Below are 20,478 nucleotides of genomic sequence, written 5' to 3'. Positions count from 1 at the left end.
TCATTATAGGTTTAGCTGTCTCATTTCAGGGACAAGGGGTTACTTTTCTCCTCTATAAGAATTCTTTATAAATCTCATGTATTATATTCACCAAACCCTCCCCTGAACTCATAGCGGTATTCACACACTCTTTCACAGCTGCAGTTACTGCTACAACTTGATCTGTTGTATTTTCAGTCGGGGCTCCTTTTCCTGAATCACCACCAAATCCCATGGATTTTCTGCACAATTACCATGGAGACATTTAGACCTTTGAATATCAATAATTCTTCTAGGAGAATTATTTCCCCTATAGCTTAATGGGTTGTTTTCCCTGTATCCAATGATCAAAATGACTTTGCTTTACCCTCTTAAATTCAGTATAGGTCTGCCAAGGCCATTTCCTTATGTTTCAAAGTTTCTGCCTGTATGTCTCAAGAACCAACTTGTATGCACTAAGGATAGCAGTCTTTTTTTAAACTGCATCATAATCAACAGAAACCTCTCCTGAAAGTGATGCAGGAATCTCGCCCTCTACCCAGCAACCTACTCTGTAAGTGTAATGTCCGGATTTCTTTTGGCCACTTCATTTGCTTAGCTATCATCTCAAATGAAATAAAGAATTCCTCTACATCCCTTTCCTCAAACCTTGGAAGGGCTTGTACAAATTTCTCCCCTTTAAGCAGGGTTAGTTTTTTCACCATCAGTATTTTCCCTGTATCTGAGACCTCTTTTTAAAATTCCAGCCTTTTAAGCTGGTATTCTGCTTTGCTTTCCTTCTCTCCTCCCTAGCTAACTTCTCTCACTGAAGGTCAAGTTTTCGGATTTCCAATTTTTTTTTTACTGTTTCCAATTCAAATTTTTTCACTTCTCTTGCTTTTTTTCCCCTCCAATTCAAATTTTTTAAAATTTGCAACTGAATATTAGCTAACTCAATCGACTCACCTCCTCGGGAATGTGGTCTCTCTTGTTTCCCTTACAATTTCAAATGCTGCGCTATTACCTCAACTATGTCCACTTTCCTCACCACCTAAGGTTAATTCTAACTTTAACTCAGCTGCCAATTGCATTAGTCTTTTGTAAACAAGTCAGAGTTAAATTTTCCATCTCTAGAAAAGTCTTAGAAACTTCCAAACCCATTTTTACTAATGTGTAAGAAACCTGGTATCTACCCTTTTACCCTTTACCAATTACTATTATTCCACGTCCATTCATCCATTGTCTGTAATTCAAATATTCCACAAGAACCCGCAATTTATGTTGTGGCCTGGATGAGAGGAGTGCACAGTTGATCTAGCACTCCAACTCCACACATTGCAGCATTAATGTGTTTATTTCACTTACCAAGATGGCCAATTATTTATTTCTGCTGCTGTTAGACCAAGACTAAGAGAGATTTCAGCCTGGCTTCTTTCAATAAACTCGAAAACCTCTTTTAAAAGCAAGTTGTGAGAACTGGTTAACATTTGTAATTTGAAGGTGTAACTATCCGTTTTAAAATTCCCCGACGCTCATACCAGCACACACGCACACTGACACACATGCACACACTCGTGTACATTGACATTCATTCCCATGCGCGCGCACATGTTCGCGTACAGCGACGCATTCACGACAATAAATAGGGCCTCAGTGGAGATGGGTGGTTCAAGAAAATACTCTATAGAAATAATAACGTTTGTGGAATTTTGACGTTGATGATCTGGTGCTCCCTTGTGTGAAGATAGGTTGCTAACCTCAGTAGATGTCTGGAGGTTATCACCAATGGAACTTCAAAGTGGAGGACAATATAGCCAGACCAATCCTCTTTGTCTCAGCTTCTTGGGTTTCCAAAGACAGACAAGTTCCATTGGGATGAGGATTCTTAGCTGGATAGTGAGGACTACTCTTACTTCAAGCAAGGCAAAGAGAATGTGAGCTGGTGTGCTCTTTCCCTTCTCAGTTCATTCCCAACTGAATTTAAAAACGTGTTCAAAATCTAAAGCCTATCTCGTCGGTCGATTTCCAGTAAATGAGTGGCCTTTGCCTTTTAAACAGTTTCTCCCCCAGCAATTAAAATAATTAAAATTTAAATAAGTAAATAGCTCTCCTCCTCTAGTACCATGCTGGTCAAGTGATTTTTGGAAAAAGCATGCTTGCTCCCAGTCCATGGGTCGGCATGGACAAGATGGGCCCCTTATATGCTGTATCATTTCTATGCTTTTTTTAAAAATCCAGCTGTCCCAAGTAATGCCAGGTCCTTCTAAATTTTAAAAGAACAATGCAGTTCTTTAAGATATCGTTTTCCGAGCACTGTTTTCCTCCTCCCCTCCAAATTCCCAGGCTTTCTCACTATGGCTAGCTGCATTCTGTGCTGAGCTTTTTCCTTCTGCTTGTTTACTGCCAAGCAGATAATCAACTTTTGAGTACTTGCCTTAGAGAAAATGCGTAGATTTAACAAGAAATATGATTTGTGGGTTTATGTATTTGATCCCATCTTTAGTCAGTCACTTGTAGAATGTACAGATTTGTGATGTCCAAAAATAATTCAATTATTACGGTACAATTGGAATCTGTCCCATGAATCATTACCTATCATACAAAATTTTGTGCATTAAATTTCAGAGCATCAACTGGTTTAGTTTTGCCTTTTGAAATATATGTTAATGGCTTAGGATTGGTATATCTTTTTTTATAATGAATATCACAGTGAAGCTGGTTATCATAGGGCAGAAGGGGGCCATTCGGCCCATTGAGACTGCACCGATCACAATCCCACCCCGGCCCCTATTCCAGTGACCCCACATATTTACTCTGCTAATCCTCGAACACTAGGGTCAATTTAGAATGGCCAATCAACCTAACCCGCACATCTTTGGACTGTGGGAGGAAACAGGAACACCCGGAGGAAACCCACACAGACATGAGTGCAAACTCCACACAGACAGTGATCTGAGGCCGGAATTGAACCCGGGCACTGTGAGGCAGTAGTGCTAACCACTGTGCCACCCAATTCTTCTTGATATGTATAGTATAAAACTTATAACCTCAGGGCTTATGAAGAACTCTCTCAAATGTTGAACTATGTGAAAGGTCAGTGGCACTTTCTACTCTGATTAGATTGATTATTTTTCAGCACTCTTTCTCAGTCTGGATTTGCAATCTGGCATAAGCCATGGCAAGTTGAGCATGGAAATGCATGAGGTGTTGAAGTAGCTTATGTTGATTCTGCCTCACCATTCATGCATTTGCCTCCAAATGATTGTCCCTGGTTTTGCATCTGTTCTGGACGTACTTGATGGTTTTGATTTTTGTCGTAACTATTTGAACACATTGAAGAACCTGAACATTGTACCAAAACACTGGCTGAGTGGGCAACGGTTCTTTCTTAGCTTGTTATTGTCACCTGTTCAGATAATTAATTTGTCTGTATGGGCCCTTCATGTGAATCTTTGAGCTAACTATTTCCTGTCTCTAGTTGGAGCTTTGCAGCTGGGTATCTAATCAACAGTAACTGATGGATCTGTCTCTTCTCAGAAGACCAACTCTTCCACTACCACTAATGAAAAGATCTCTAAACTGTATGAGCTGGGCATGGAGCCGGAGCGCAAAATGTGGATCGATAGGTACTTTGCATTTATGGAAGAGAAGGGCACAATGATGACAAATCTCCCTGCAGTTGGCAGGAAACCGCTGGACCTTTATCGACTTTATATGTCTGTCAAGGATATTGGAGGACTAACGCAGGTGGGTGTGGAGGGTGTTTTTTGTCTTTAGCTGGAATTCGGGTTGTTTAGCTTTCTGGACTTTGCATTGAAACTCCAGTAAATCCCATTATTTGTTTCCTTGCAATGCAGCACTTGATAGTTCAGGATGCTTGAGACTACTTTTTAGAACTTATTGGAATACTCTCAACTTACTTATGCACTGTAAGAACACCATTCCTTTGTAAGATAAACAATTCCACAGGCCTTGTGTGTCTCAGTGCTTTGTGCACATCAGTTATTCTGGCCTAGGTTTTAGAGATTAAAAACAGGGATAGGCATTTTGGATGAAATTCTGATGAGAGCTAATTCCATACTTTATTCTGAGATGTTCATCTCCTTTCACTGTCCCATTAACTGTTCACTTGAACTTTTTGTTGGGTGAATACTTTTTGTGCAAGTGGTATACTGTTGTTTCTAGAGGCAGATGAGCACATAATAAGACTTGTACACTGTTTCTCAACTCAACAGGAATAACAAGGTTCAATTTGGAGCTCTGTGAATTGGTTATATTACAAAAACTATTCCCTTACAGTTCAAATTCTGCTAGTTGGGGAGTGTAGGACTCGGGCAAAGTGGCTGATCTTTCCAAAGTGAAGTGGGGAAATACTAAGTGACTTTAAATTTTTGAATCTAGATTCAGACTTAACCAGCCCACATTACCCTCAAACTTAGTAAGAAGTCCATTCTATTATGGTCACTTTACGCCAGATGATCCTCTTCTCCAAGTTTAATAATTAACCCTGTCTTGTTACATAAGACTAGATCTAAAACAGCCTGTTCATAATTGCTTCTTCAACATTTCATAGAAATCATAGGAACCCTACAGTGCAGAAGGAGGCCATTCGGCCCATCGAGTCTGCACCGACCACAATCCCACCCAGGCCCTACCCCCACATATTTTTACCTGCTAATCCCTCTAACCTCCACATCTCAGGGGCAATTTTTTTAACCTGGCCAATCAACCTAACCTGCACATCTTTGGACTGTGGGAGGAAACCGGAGCACCCGGAGGAAACCCACGCAGACACGAAGAGAATGTGCAAACTCCACACAGACAGTGACCCGAGCCGGGAATCGAACCCGGGACCCTGGAGCTGTGAAGCAGCAGTGCTAACCACTGCTACCGTGCCGCCCTTTTGTTCTACATTCTTGAATTTGTTCCATTAATTTATTCTTCAAGCTACTTTTGCAAATTTAGTTTCCCAGTCTACATGAAGACTGAAGTCCCCAGGATTATTACCATACCGTAGTTACATACCTAACTCTCTGATTTATGCACTGTCCAACGCTATGATTAGTGCTAGGGGTCCAGTAAACTGCACCCACTTCTGCTCAGTGTTGTGTGTTATATTCCAGCCGTGGTGTTCAGCAAATACTACTTGGAGCTATGGGGCTGAGTTGTTGTGTAATTTACCACGCACTTCAATATTAAACAACGATTACTTCTTGTACAGGTGAATAAAAATAAAAAATGGCGTGAGCTGGCCACCAATTTGAACGTGGGCACCTCAAGCAGTGCAGCCAGCTCGCTAAAGAAACAGTATATCCAGTGTTTGTTTGCCTTTGAGTGCAAGATCGAGCGAGGGGAGGATCCTCCACTAGACATCTTTGCTTCCGTAGATTCCAAAAAACAACAACCAAAGATTCAGCCTCCTTCTCCTGGTGAGTATGACAGCAGCTCAAATGCAAGGCCAGTTGGTCCTGTAGCTGGAGTTTGTATAACTACTTGCTGCTGCATGATGCACACCGTGCTATAGTTTGAAATGTGAGATTAAAAGATCTAAACAGTAGTTCAAGCGTAACATATGAATGATTAATAATCTTGCATTATTGCAAAAGTCCATTATTATCCCTTTAGTATCAATTTTTTATTGAAGTAAGCTGGTTGTGGCACCATACTGCCAATGTGAAAGTCACCATAAGAGGCATCAATAAAATAAAAATAACTAGAATTGTGAAACTTTCCTCCTCTTGGTTTCCAGATTCATGATGTATCAGTTGTAAATGACCTCAGTTTTAGCAAAAGGGTACACATGGCTACCATGCATTTGCAATTCATTGGATAAAACATAAGTGAAGGATGGTGACTGAACACCTGGAGGGCTGGCCAAGTTTTGAAGCATAGCTTTGTTCTGTCCTTTTGTCCATTTTTATGGTGACTTTGCTGTACTATTTTAACTTTTGTTTTCCTGATTTTAGCCCCAGTTGTTGCTATTGTAGTGTTAGCCACTGTAGGGCAGCTGGTGGTGTTTGAAGATGTTTCCCCATTTATCTCTCCTGCTTAAAGTATAGCACACAGCATATAGGTTGTGGTCACACTTTGTACTTTCCTTAATGATTTAGATGCGGAGAATTGTGCTTTGCTATATTGCGATAAAGCAAGTCAGACTGGCAAGGCCCCAGAGATTATTCAGTACCAAAGATTAGCCTTTTCCCCCTTTTGAGGCAGTCTTTCTGTTCTTTGTGTGTATTGCATACAAGTGTCAGAAGCCTGGGCACTGGTTGCCTGGCTGGTCGTGACACTAAAATGGGAGTCGGCATTTAACTTCTTAAATCTGCTATGCCAGCTTAATGCTGGATATTTTGTATCACACAAAAAAGGTATAGAGACAGTCTGAGAAAAATGATGAAGTTTTTGTGAAGTGATTTATTAGATCCATTTCTTAGAATGCTGCATAGTTAGGAGTGTTCTGGGATAAGGTCTCACATTGGGCTCTTCCACAAGTATGATCTGGAAATGCAATCTGGACAGATTGTGATAGCTCCTTGCATCCTTGAGAATAGCAGCAAATGTGATGTTATCATCTAAATCCATTATCGCCGCCTATCCTTCATTGAAAGCGACAAGCTCCAGAAGAGGCTGTTAGCCGAGGCAAAGTGAAAAAATCTGTCAACCGCCTGGCCTTGAAAGTAAAACGTGAGCCTTGATTAGGACATTACATCATGTTCATTTTTAAAACCGCATAAATCTATATTTTCCAGAGGAACTTTGTTTTAGGCCCTGACTCTTGTTAAAGGGATTTTGCATGCTCTGCCCATGACAAGTTCATCCTTTTTTATGTTGCATTACTTAATAGGATGTAAAAGTTTGCAGTCTGTGTGGTGTAGGTATATCCACAGTGCTGTTAAAAGGGGAGTTCAAATATTTTGACTTGGTGACGATGAAAGAATGTTGATGTAATTTGTTCCAAGTCAGGATGGTGTATATAGCTTGGAAGGGAAATTGTAGGTGGTGGTGTTCCCATGAATCTGCAGTCTTTGACCTCCTCAGTGGTAGAAATCTTTGATTTGGAAGGAGCCCTGATGAATTGCAGCAGTGTTTCTTGTAGATTGTACACACTGCTGCCACTGTGTAGATGGTGAAGGGAGTAAATGTTGAAGGTGGTAGATGGGGTGCCAATCAATTGAGCTGTGTTTTCCTGTATAGTGTTGAACTTCTGACCTGCTCTTGTCACCACAGTATTTATATGGCGACACGTTGGCACAATGGTTAGCACTGAGGCCTCACAGTGCCAGGGACCCGGGTTTGATTCCCAGCTTGGGTCACTGTCTGTGTGGAGTTTGCACGTTCTCCCTGTGTCTGCGTGGGTTTCCTCCGGGTGCTCTGGTTTCCTCCCACATTCTGAAAGACGTGCTGGTTAGGTGCATTGATGCGAAACAGGTGCTGGAGTTTAGCGACTAGGGGAATTTCACAGTAACTTCATTGCAGTATTAATGTAAGCCTTACTTGTGACTAATAAATAAGCTTATTTTTCTGGTCAATGGAGCTCTACCTCCCGCCCCCAGGAGGGGGGGCTCAGTGATGTTAGTGCCATTGAATGTCATGGGGAGATGGTTAGATTCTCTTATCGGAGATGATCATTGCCCAAGCCTTAATGTCATCCAGATCTTGCTGCATATGTGGACACAAACTTTTTCAGTATCTGAAAAGTCACAAATGGTGCATTGTGCAATCATCCCTACTTGTGATCTTATGATGGAAGGAAGGTCATTGATGAAACAGCTGAAGATGGTTGAGCCAAGTACATTACCTGAGGAACTCCTGCAATAATGTCCTGGACTGAGATGATTGACCTCCGACAAACCACATCTCATTTTGTGTAAGGTGCAGGTCTCCAATCAGTGGAGAATGCTCTTCCCAATGCCAGTTTTGCTAGGGGTTCTTGATGTCATATTGGGTCAAACGCTACCTTGATGTTCTGAGCATTCACTCTCACCTCACTTATTGCGTTCAGTTCCTGTGTTTGGACCAAGGCTGTAATAATGTCAGGAATTGAGTGACTTTGGTGGAACCCAAACTGAGCATTGTTGAATGAAAAAAACTTTTCTAAGAAACAAGCCTGCAGTTGTACCTGCCTGCTCTGCACCAGTTTTTGCACATTCTGGATGTGTGCATTCATTTGATGAATTCTGAAAATTTCCCACAGAAGCTGGTCAGGATAGATGTCGGAGATAGCGCAGTATCTGTTGCCATTGGTTTTCTTCCTCTGTTGGCTACCAATAGGATGGCTGGATGTGGAACCATTTGAACAAACCCTGTGGATAAGAAACCTGGAACTGTGAAATCACTGTGCAGCAACTGCAGATCTCCTAGTCTCCCTGCCAGCTGCATTGTTCTCTTCAGGGCCACCTCTTACTGCCATTTTAAATAAATGTCATCAGAGTCTAGGACCATAGTTTGTTAGTGAGTCTGACATTTGCTTAAAGGTTAACTGCAGAATTTTAGTTTCACAATCCATCCTAACCAGAAGATTGATTGAAGATCTATCCATGGCTGGCAGAGTCAGTCCTTACATGGGCATTGCCTGTGTGAGCATTGCAAAGCCAGGATCACATGGGGAAAGGAAATAATTTAAGGAATGTTGGCCCTGCCCACTGGCTCAAATGACATTCCAGCTGACTGCTTTGTATGCTGCCATCCCAGATTCCCTGGAGGTTTCCAGGTTCAGGAAGTTGATGAATGGGGAGAGTGTTATTAATGTGAATGAAACCGATCCCAATCGCTCTACTGCAATGTAACCTAATCCCATTGCCACAGAGTAAGGGGAGCCCAGCCACATTCTTAAGGCAGTGAGATGTCACTGAGCAGAAGGGAAATCCCCTGACTGAGTAGGGTGAAAAGGTGAAACAGGGCTGGGTGTAAATAAGGCTGCCCTTCTATTGACCTTCCTTGCTTGCAGTTAATGAATAGTAGCATGAGTCATCGGGGCTACTGTAGTACCTGAGAGAGCATAAAATGATTAACACAGTATTGTATATCAGTAACGAGTCACTCGAGTACCCGAAACTGCACCATCCATGACTGGAGTCATTGCAACCCTTTGTATACAGCAGAGCCTGAAACAATGATGACTAACACATGTTCTCATTGTAGCTTTTCAGTGAAAAAGAGTTGCATTTAGGGAACGCTTTTTTATGGGCCTCTGGATGTCTCAAATTGCTTTATGGCCAATGAAATACTTTTGAAGCGTACTTGCTGTTGTCACATGGAAATGTGACAGCCAATTTATGCACAGCAAACTCCCACAAACAAAAGGAGAATCGTTTTTTGTGATGTCGGTTGAAGGATGAATGTTGACCAGGATGCCGGGGATAGCTTCCCTGCTCTTCGCTTCAAAATATTGTCATAGGATCTTGTGTGTCCATTGAGACAGTAGATGAGGCATTCGTTTGCATTCTTATCTGAAAGACAGCCCCTTTGACAGTGCAGAACTCCCTCTGTGTATTGCACTGGACTTTTAGCCTTTATGCTCAAGTCGTGATGTAGTAATTGAACCCCAACCCTCTAACTCAGGCAAAGATGTTCCTAACTAAGCCATAGTTGACAATAAATGAGTTGGGTATGACTATAATATTTAAATCCAATACTATAACAGTAGTTATCAGCAGAAAAAATTCCTGAAGTAATTATTTATTATTAAATTGTTTGTTGGTCTGGTCTTCTTTGCACCCCTACTGTGGGCTCTATGATCCAGGTTGTATCACTCCACAAAAAGACTCCAGTCAGATCATGCTCTTTATAGCCTGTCGGGTTTGTGCTGACCGTGTGAATGTCTTAATGGAGGCATCTATTCTTTGTTCAGCTCGTTATGCATTGATAAAACAGTTGTAGTTACTGCTTCATCTCTTCCCTTGAAACAAAGGTTGATAATATGCATGTCTTGCTGGTACAGATGGAATTACAGAACTTCGAACCTTTGAAAATCATTGCTGTCAGATGAAGAAGAGTGTAGTGAGAGAGAGAGCGTGATGTCTTTCTCTCCCTATTTTCCTTTGCTGGCTCTTTTCCTCCATCTTTCTCTCTCTCTCCCCAGTTAACCCCTCTCTCATCTTTTTTAATGATCTTCCACATGTTACAAGCAGGAGGAGGGGAGTGCGCGGTTTGATTAGCCCTACGACTTCACAGCTCGCACATTAGTTTAAAAATTTGATTCACTCACCAAAAGGGCTTATTGTTTACCCTCACTACTGTTACCCAGGATGAAAGAGACTTTAACCAAGCTTCTTTCAATAAACGTATTTGTTTATTATAAAACTAATCTTGCCAAATAGAAAGGCACAACTTATTAACATGCAGCATGAAAGTATACTAATTACTCTTTGGGGATACCCTTAGTGTCTCTCACGCACACAACACACACACACCAAAAAAAATCAATAAAATAGAGGAATTCTGCCACGGGTTAAAAGTCAATGGTTCAAGGGAAACCAAGATGGTGGAGTCCTTGAAATGGTGCCCGGATTGTGCGGTTGTTCTCAGCGTTGATCTGTGAAACAATCAATGACTCTTGTGCAGCTTTTCAGGCAGGCTTGAGGAACACTTGCAGGTACTCTATTCCAGCATGGAGAGCAACTTAGCAGGTAGTTTATATTCATTTATGATTGTGTACTGGCTCTGGACTACAAAAAGGCTGCTGTCGTCTATTTCGCAAGCAGTTGACCCTCCTCCTCGAAGCAGAACCAAAACCGAAACCAACTTTTAAACAGTTTTCCAGGCATATTTTTTTTCAAAGCCGTAACCCACCATCTAATTCCTTTTGTACACAGTCCACCATGATCAAGAGGTCCCAGCTTCTTTAAAACTGCTTATTTACCCTTTCATGTAAAGGGATTTTTTTTTTAGGAATAGCAGTCCAAATTCTGCATTAACTCCTTAAGGGGCACTATCTTTAAAAACACAAATTCTTGCAGAGTATGCTTAGCCCTTGAAGATGAACCATTCATTATCTGTGATTAAAGTGTTCATGACACACCAATCAGTAGTAAACTTAATATTGGCATCCTTCTCAGAATTTCCAGGGAATTCTGAGCCATTGTGGCTCCATTAAATGGTAATCCAAGAAATGTGTTTTTTTTTGCAGCTGGTTCAGGTTCCTTACAGGGCCCTCAGACACCACAGTCCACCAGCAGCTCGATGGCAGAGGGAGGAGATATAAAGCCACCAACGCCCGTCTCAACACCACATAGCCATGTTCAACCAATGCCAGGTTCCAGGTAAACCCAGCTGTATTGTAAAAAAAAAATGCACCAGTTCAAATAATTGCAGCCAGGTTTTCTCAATGCATCTGATTTCCTTGGATTATTGATTGTGGGTTTACTACGGTAATAATAGAGTTGTCTTGTTTCATTCACTGATTTGTTCCCAAATAGAACAATAGGGGCAGGGACTGGTACCATTTCAGGCAGGGAATTCTGATTATGGTATGAGGATGATTGGACCATGCGAAGAAAGGTAAAGCTGAGTGGACTGGGTTTACACTGCATTATTGCCAAGTGGAATTGGCAGGTTTAAGAGATGAGCAATCCATGGAAACGAATCTATGATGATTCAGTAGAGGAGTTGGTTGTTTTGTAATTTTTCCACCCCACATTTCTAGCTAATGTTATTTAGTTGTCAATGTGGTTAGGAAGGAAATGCCATTTTTCGAAAGGTTTACACCCGTCTAACATGCTGTATTAAAACTCAGGAGCAACTCTGTGAGTGTCCAGGATCCGTTTGCAGACAGTAGTGACCCAGCTTTCCAGAAGAGGACCACTGTCACTCAAAACCCTGCGTACCCGCCCAGCATGAACACCACGGATTTAATGGCCCGCATGCCATACGAGCCCAACAAGGATCCATTTGGTGGAATGAGGAAAGGTAGATATAGTTAGCTTTTAGACTATTTCCTGAAATGGAAATTCGCCTTGTATGGTTTGGTCAGTAAATTTGAGTTATTGGCCAAACGTTTCTTGCCAGTGTTTTGGGGTGGGCTGTTTGTATGTAACACGGTGAAACTCATCTCTGTCTCTCCCACCAGCTCCTGGGACTGACCCTTTTATGTCTCCGGGACTCGCTCCCAATACTGGAATGGGAGACCCTTACAATCGTCCTCCTGCAGCTGGTATGGGGCAACGGCAGCAGTATGCATATGGATCTGGATTTGAGAGGAGGTAGGTCTGAATAATATTTCAAAAATCTGAATGCACTAAAACCTAAAATATTTATTTGGATCAACATTTGTTTGAGCTTAACACCAGTTGTTAAATATTTAGCTCTGGTTTTATTCAGCATCATAAAGAGTGTTGGGAATGTGGCATTGAGATTTACCACCTTAAGGTGCCTCTTGTCCTGTGTTTACTTGAACTGTTGTTCCTTTTGCTTTTGAGTTTCAATAAGGTGAAGCTTTGCGTTGAGTTGCCTCAAATTGCAACCCTTCAACACTTGGACATTCTGTCAAGTTGTGGAGTTCAACTTATAGAAATAGAAATCATAGAAACTCTACAGTGCAGAAGGAGGCCATTCGGCCCAACAAGTCTGCACCGACAACATCCCACCCCAGGCCCAATCCCACACATTTACCCCGCTAATCCCTCTTAACCGACACATCCTGGGACAATATGGGCAATTTAGTGTGGCCAATTAACCTAACCCGCACATCTTTGTATTGTGGGAGGAAACCGGAGCACCCGGAGGAAACCCACGCAGACTCCGCACAGACAGTGACCCAAGCCATGAATCAAAGCCGTGACACTGGAGCTGTGAGGCAGCAGTGCTACCCACTGTGCCACCGTGCTGTCCTTCTGATGTGGTCAGATGACAGAGAGATGTCCGTTAGCACACACTTCAATTTTTCATTCATATTGCTCTTTCTTTCCCTATCTCCGTTCTGTTAGGTCTGAACATGGGATGGGCCCAGAGGGGACGTTGGGACCAGTAACAGCGCAGCCTAACGTGGTGCCGGTCAATGCAGATTCCGGCATGTACTCTCCAAACCGCTATCCGGGACAGCAGCGGTAAGTGTGTATTGGGATGCTACACTGCACAAATTCTTGGAAAACTGGACATTTTGTGTCTAACTTAGATTTTTTGCCAAAATAATTCTTATCCAGAATGTACCCTGGTTTATAAATAATTCGTAAAATACCAGGGAAGGGGCGAGCCAGTGATTGGAACAGAGATGATGCATTGGTGCACTTTCAGCCCTTGTTTCTATTTGCTTAACAGCCTCTGTTGGTATTTTTGCCAAGCAACTGTGAACCATTGGCATTGAGGACTGACTCAAATCTCCTTGTCAAATTGGCTCAAGTTTGCAGGGGATTGGGGGCTGAATCCAAACACAGACGTGTACAAACCGTAACATTTCAGCTTGTATTTAAAAGGTTTGCAAGCTGTCTTAGTCAAAGGTATTTTCTTTCTTCCTGGTTCCCTCTCAGCAGAGCAATTACCTTAAAGGTGGCCAGACCAATGTCTCCTTAAGCAGCACTTCCCCACCAGAAGCTTTATACCAATTCTTACTGAAGGCACAAAGGGAAGATTGTTGTATAGGGTTGTTGTCACTATAGAATCTGAATATCCGCAGCTACTAAATTTGATATTCTCCTCTCTCACTCAATCTGTTCTTATAATACTAGGCATGATCCTTACGGAAACCAGTACCCTGGACAGGGAGTTCCGGCTGGACAATCGTATTCTAACCAGCAACCTGGAATGTTTCCACAGCAGCAACAGCAAGTAAGTGGCATAAGGGGTTGGGCAGATAGCAACATGTGTGTAGAGCCCCAACTCCTGCCAGTAGAAGCTGGTGGTGTGTGGGGAACCTGGCAGATTTAGTGCCCACTACACAAACCATGAAAAACTAGTACATAGGCAGAAATAGTGATCAATTGTTAAAAGGTGATCTTCAAAGGAGTTGGATTACAAAAGGGAAGAAATTATACTTAAATTGAACAAAACCTTGGTCAGATCCTTTCTGGATTATTGTATTCAGTTTTGGGCACCACACCTTTGGAAGAATATATTAGCCTGGGGTTTTGGGGGTGCGGAAATGTGGCTAGTATTTCCTGAGTTTAGAAGGTTGAAGCCTGATCTCTGTTTAAAATCATAAAAAGATTTGAAGAAGCTCAAAGTGGGCGAAATCTAGAATAGTGAGGCAAAATTTTGAAGTTGGAACTAAGCTGTTCAAGAGTGAAATCAGGAAGTACTTTTTTCTGTTTAATTGTAGCCAGGGAATCGCTGTCAATGGCTTCTCTTCCCGCTCTCAAATTGTTATCTCTGGTATCCCTCAAGGATCTATCTGTGGTCCACTCCTATTTCCCATCTACATGCTGTCCCTTGCAACATCATTCGAAGGTACAGCGTCAATTTTGACTTGTATATTGACAACATCCATTATGAGCTTCCGACTACATCTGTGCCTTCACTTAAGACTACCTGCTTACATCTCTAACATCGCCAGGTTCCACTCATGACTCAGCTCATCTGCTGCTAAAACTCTTGTGGAATCCTTACAGTGCAGAAGGAGGCCATTCGGCCCAATGAATCTGCACCGACTCTCCGAAAGAACATCTTACCCAAGCCCTCTTGAATATCCTGGTTTTAATTTTCCATCATTGTTCATCATGCCGTCAGCTGCCTGGGTTCTTAACTCCAGAATCCCTTCCATAAATCTCTCCACGCATTTACCTTCCTCCTCCCTTAAGTTCCTAAAATTCTTTTTGGCCAAACTTTGGTCATCCGCTCGAATATCTGTTTGTTAATGCTTCTTTGATGAGCTTTGGATTGTTTCATTAAGTTTAATAATGACTTGTTTTTGATGCTGGGGATCTATTGAAATTTAAGTCTGAAGCCAATAAAGATTTGAGTAAGGGTATTAAAGAAAATGAATCAAAGATGGTTGAATGAGCTTGATGTCCAGCTCATCCACGATCTAACAAAGGCAGAACAGACTTGAGGGGGTGAATGATATATTGTCCCTATGTTTCTAATTTAGGTGTAGCACAGCTTTATACCCAAGGCATAATTGGCTCTTGGGGTTCAGTTCTAGAGGTGCTGGTAGTTCTCTAGTAACCTATCGAATGACCATTATTCGTGTGTAACTATAATGATCTAATGAACCGTGAAAGAAAGCATGGTCAAACCTAATCCTGTTCTTCTATCTGTGCAAACACAAGACTTTAACATAGAGTCAGGGTCAATGAGTGATGATCAGGAATGGGATCCCTGTTCCAGTTCCTCCTCCCCAATACCCAAAGACATTGAGGCCTGTTGTACATGCAGCCAGCCTCCTAAAAAAGATGATACTCTGAAATAGCCTCTTTGATGATGCACAACTCCTTGTTCCTTTTATAAATGTCAGTTTTTCTGTGTTAGTGTTATCCTCGCTTTTTTTTGTATGAGTTTAAGAAATCTGAACACTCTCTTCATTTTTATTAGAACTTCAAGCGCCAAATGGACGGGACTTACGGGCCTCCAGCCAAGCGGCATGAAGGGGAAATGTATGGGATGCCCTACACAGCCCAGCAATCTCAGCAAGATCTGTATAACCAGTACAGCAATGCTTATCCTGGTGCCGATCGTAGGCCGGTACAGAATCAGTTTCCATTTCAGTATGGCAGAGAGAGAATGCAAGGTCCCCCTGGCTCAGCCTCTCAGCAACCTGTGCCTCCACAGATGATGGGTCCATTACAGTCTCCCCCTGAAGGACCACAAGGCACTGTGTGGTCAGGACGAAATGACATGGCTTACAACTACCCAAACCGGCAAGGTCCTGGTGCCCCACCACAAGCTCCAGGATATCACAGCATGAATCGTTCTGAGGAGATGATGGGACCTGATCAGAGAATGAACCATGAAGGGCAGTGGGCTTCCCATGTCAACCAACGCCAACCATCATTCACCCCCTCTGCTCCTCTTCCCCCGATCACAAGGCCATCACAGTCCACCTACCAAACTCCTCCATCAGTGCCAAACCATCTTTCCCAGGTGTCCAGCCCAGCTCCCATGCCACGACCGTTGGAGAACCGTACCTCACCCAGCAAATCACCATTTCTGCATTCAGGGATGAAGATGCAAAAAGTTGGACCCCCAATACCTGCATCTCATATTTCTGTACCATCCACACAGCCACCACTGATGAGACGTGACATTACCTTCCCTCCTGGTTCAGTTGAGGCATCTCAACCAGTTCTAAAATCACGGCGGAGACTCACCACCAAGGACATTGGTAAGTGGTGATAAACAGCAATGTTTCGGCAATTAATGTCCAAAGAGCTCAGAGCACTTAGATTGGAGACCCAACATGTCCAAGCCAAATGGAATTTGTTTAATCCGTAAACGGGTGAATTTAGTCAGTCAGAATAACACTGCAGCGACCATTCCTTGGGAGGCTTTGCCAGAATCTGACACATGGGGTTATGTTGCAGAGTAGATCTAGTTCAGCTGATTTAACCCCCTGCATAGAATAATTGTGCTGGTTGATCATTTGCTATATCTTTGATGCCATAACAGGCAGATTCAGTAGTTTAATGTGAAGTTTGATTTAAGGATGCCCTGTATTACCTTTTTTTGCTCAAAAACATGTGGAAGATGTGCTTTCCTTTGTTTCCACAAGTAAAGAGTTATTTTAATGAATGTCTCAGAAACAGCAAAGATCTGAGATGTTCCTCAATATCAATCCTTAGCCAGAAAGTGAAACTATTCCCAACTGCATACCAAGCATGCAATTTCCAACTAGATTAAGTCTATTTTGTTTTCTGGAATGTTCCTATCAATGCTGTGTGCCATAATTTAATTGAAATAACTTTTGTATTAAAATGTAAAAGGAGATTCAAGCCCTAAGCAGGATATTTGAATAATAGATTTCCAAATGGCTCTCACTGGAATCACAAGATTTGCATTGGTGCCCTGCGATTACTGTCCTCCCTCCTTTCATGGTGATGCTTGGGATCCCCCCTCCTTGCACATCTCCCTGTTCCTGGGGGTGTGGTTGGGGGTACAGATGTTGATCCTGGTGCAGCTGCATACCCGGCTATAGTAGAAAGAGTTGGTAGTTTTTGGTAAGGCTTTAGGTGTATAAAGTGAAATTTGAGGATCTTGTTGTTGTAGATACTTCTGGTAAGCTGGCCTGGAATGGTGATCTCAAGCAGAATGGCCCTCTGGATGAGAGTTAATGTTGGCTGAGTAAGCAGCTGGAAGCAGAGATGCATGCATTTGGTCATGTGTTCTGGAGATGTTGCACAAGTTGTCCCTGATCAGATTTATTTTTCTCTTTCTGGGATATGAGATGGATTAACTGTGTTCTGAGTTTTGCTGCTTTTAATATTAACATCCTGGGGATTACCATTGACCAGAAATGAATTGAAGTAGCCATGTAAATACTATGGCTACAAGAATATGAGAGAAGCTGGGAGTTCTGTGGTAAGCAACTCCATCCACCATCTGTAAGGCACAGGTCAGGAGTGTGATGGAATACTCTCCACTTGCCTGGATGAGTGCAGTTCCAACAATAGTTAAGAAGTGCGACACCATCAGTGCATTGCAGCTTGCTTGATTGACACCCAACCCACCACCTTAAACATTCACTCCTTCCACTTCCAGCATACAGTGGCAGCAGTGTGTGCCATCGACAAGATGCACCGCAGCAATCAAAGGTTCCAAACCGGCAATCTCTACCATGTAGCACAATGGCAACAGATGCATGGGAACACCACCATCTTGGAAGTTCCCTTCCAAGCCACACATTATCCTGACTTGGAACTGTATTGCTGTTGCTTCACTGTTGCTGAGTCAAAATCCTGGAACTGTCTTAATAGCACTGGGTGTACCGACATCACTTGGACTGTAGCAGTTCAAGATGGCAACTCACCGTCACCACCTCCAGGGCAATTAGGGATGGGCAATAAATTTTTGTCCCTAACTTTATCCCATGAATGAACAAATAAAGATGCATTGTATTTTGTCTGTACTGACGATGTTGCTGTGATGTTGGGAGCGACTGCATGACCTTTCCCATAAGTGGGTGTGGCTGAATGTTCCTTTCTGTGATCCAGTTCCATTGAGGTGTTCACTGTAGGTCTGGCTAACCCAAATGAATAGGATTAAACAGCAGACTGATCCAGGTAAGCTGCTGCTGCAGGAGGTCTGGCCATGTACTTGCACATAAAGTAAGCGAATGTTAGTCCAAGACACTGGTAGAATTTTACTTTGCGTTGCAGAAGCATTTTTATGTTCAGCATTTGAAGAAAATGGCAATTTTTAAAGTAAGCCTAGAAATAAGGGCTATTGAGAGAGAGCGGGAGAGTGGAACTGATATCACTTTCAAATTGGTCCCTTTTTGTGTTGTATATTTTTAAACTGTGTTGGCCCTTGAGGTGCCACTGGGACCACATCCGATTCATGATGACTGGATAAAGCCACTAGTTTCGCTGAATGTGACCTTTTTTATTAAGAAGGCTGATTATGTAGTGGAGTGCAGATCAGGTCATATGAGAATCAGTATAACCACACCAAATTTGGATTTTACACTGGTGTACATTGTGAGCAAAGAAAACCACAGAGTTTGAGATGATTTCCTTAGGAAAGAAAACTGCATTTATATAGTGCCTTCCACTACCCAATTATATTCTGGTGTGCTTTACAACCAATGGAATGTTTCTGAAATGTAGACACCTGTTATAATATAGGAAGCACAATTAACTCCCACAAACAGCAATATGAGAATGACTAATCTGTTTTCATGATGTCGATTGAGAGAAAAATATTGGCTAGGACCTTGGAGATAATTTGCCTGCTTTTTTTTCAAAATATCCCCATGGGATCTTTTACATCTATCTGAAAGGGCAGACAGGAATTTGGCTTAATGTTTCATCCAAAAGATGGCATCCCAATAGTGCTGCACTGGAATATCAGCCTCGATTTGTGAGCTCAGGTTCAGGAATGAGACTTGAATCCATAACCTTTTGATTCAGAGGCGAGAGTGGTACCAACTGAGCCATGGCTGATCCAATGATGAGTCAGAGTAGAGATAGTGTGGTGAGCCTTGAATACAGTGAGAGTATAGAGAGAAGCAAAACATGGGGAAGGAGGAGTATTTTATGCAGACCATAGTTGGTTTAGAGAGATGAGAGGGGATGCAAATGCAGTGTAATACTCAAGATGGACGTGTGTTGTGAATGTGATGAACTGTCCTCAGATTGTGGTTTCAGCAGTGTTCTTTGTGTTCCATTCCCAGGCACCCCAGAGGCTTGGCGGGTGATGATGTCCCTTAAATCTGGCCTCCTAGCTGAAAGTACCTGGGCCTTGGACACCATTAATATTTTACTGTATGATGATAGCAGTGTAGCTACCTTCACACTTTCGCAGGTGAGTAACAGTGAGCAAACCTTGCTAACTGGAACAGAATCTGACTAAAAATGGAATTTGGGATTGAAATCTGATACAAGTTTGACTTCTGCACAAAACAGCTTGGGTCCTGCTATTTGGTACCTATCAGGATAGAATTACTGCAATGAGGATTCAGCTGGTCATGTACTGTCCAGGCATCAAGCAGCTCTGAGTGGATTTACATACCAGTTGGAACATGTGGCTTTGAAATGCACAAACTCCTGTCCTAGATAACCTTCATTGTCCACTATGCCACCAATCTTGGTGTCATCTGCAAACCTACTAACCATGTCTCCTAAATTCTCATCTAAATCATTAATATAACAAATAACAAGTGGACCCAGCACCGATCCCTGAGGCACACCGCTGGTCACAGGCCTCCAGTTTGAAAAACAACCCTCTATAACCACCCTCTGTCTTTTGTATCCAATAAGCTACCCCACCCTGGATCCCGTGATATTTACCTTGTGCAACAACCTACCATGTGGTACTTTGTCAAAGGCCTTGCTAAAGTACATGTAGACAACGTTGACTGAACTGCCCTCATCTACCTTCTTGGTTACCCTTTCAAAATACTCAAATTCGTGAGACATGATTTTCTACTCGCAAAACCATACTGATGTCTCTCATCAGTCCTTGCCTCTCTATAAATGCCTGTAGATCCTGTCTCTCAGAATACCTTCTAACAGCTTACCCACTTCAGAAGTTAGGTTCACCAGTCTGTAGTTCCCAGGCTTTTCCCTACAACCCTTCTTAAACAAAGGCACAAAGTTTGCTGCCGTCCAATCTTCAGGCACCTCACATATGGCTGTCGATGATTCAAATATCTCTGCTCGGGGACCCGCAATTTCCTTCCCAGCCTCTCACAACATCCTGGGATACATTTCATCAGGTCCTGGGGATTTATCTACCATGATGCGCTTTAAGACTTCCAATACCACCACCTCTGTAATATGTACACTCCTCAAGACATCACTATTTCCCCAAATTCCCGAACATCCATGCCTTTAACAGTAAATACTGATGAGAAATATTAATTTAGGATCTCACCCATCTCTTGTGGATCCGTACATAGATGACCTTGTTAATCCTTAAGAGGCTCTATTCTCT

The 20,478-nt window shown here is 42.4% G+C and overlaps 1 protein-coding gene across 4 annotated transcripts in view; it reads left to right on the top strand.

Moving 5' to 3' along the window:
• The window catches only part of LOC144509354 (AT-rich interactive domain-containing protein 1A-like), a 151,080-nt gene that overhangs the window by 122,871 nt on the left and 7,731 nt on the right, over nucleotides 1-20,478 (top strand). For 3 of the 4 annotated variants that reach the window (XM_078238058.1, XM_078238061.1, XM_078238060.1), the window contains 9 exons: nucleotides 3,496-3,705; nucleotides 5,180-5,387; nucleotides 11,087-11,219; nucleotides 11,693-11,865; nucleotides 12,026-12,158; nucleotides 12,882-13,001; nucleotides 13,620-13,719; nucleotides 15,421-16,210; nucleotides 19,217-19,347. In XM_078238058.1, coding sequence (XP_078094184.1) covers nucleotides 3,496-3,705; nucleotides 5,180-5,387; nucleotides 11,087-11,219; nucleotides 11,693-11,865; nucleotides 12,026-12,158; nucleotides 12,882-13,001; nucleotides 13,620-13,719; nucleotides 15,421-16,210; nucleotides 19,217-19,347 — 1,998 coding nt within the window. The remainder of the gene's footprint in view (nucleotides 1-3,495; nucleotides 3,706-5,179; nucleotides 5,388-11,086; nucleotides 11,220-11,692; nucleotides 11,866-12,025; nucleotides 12,159-12,881; nucleotides 13,002-13,619; nucleotides 13,720-15,420; nucleotides 16,211-19,216; nucleotides 19,348-20,478) is intronic. The other variant, XM_078238059.1, reaches the window with a different exon arrangement.

This window comes from Mustelus asterias, chromosome 21 (assembly GCF_964213995.1).
Source record: "Mustelus asterias chromosome 21, sMusAst1.hap1.1, whole genome shotgun sequence".
Taxonomy (NCBI): Eukaryota; Metazoa; Chordata; class Chondrichthyes; order Carcharhiniformes; family Triakidae; genus Mustelus; species Mustelus asterias.
Note: the sequence above shows the minus strand (reverse complement) of the source record. Positions and strands in the feature narration are given on the sequence as shown.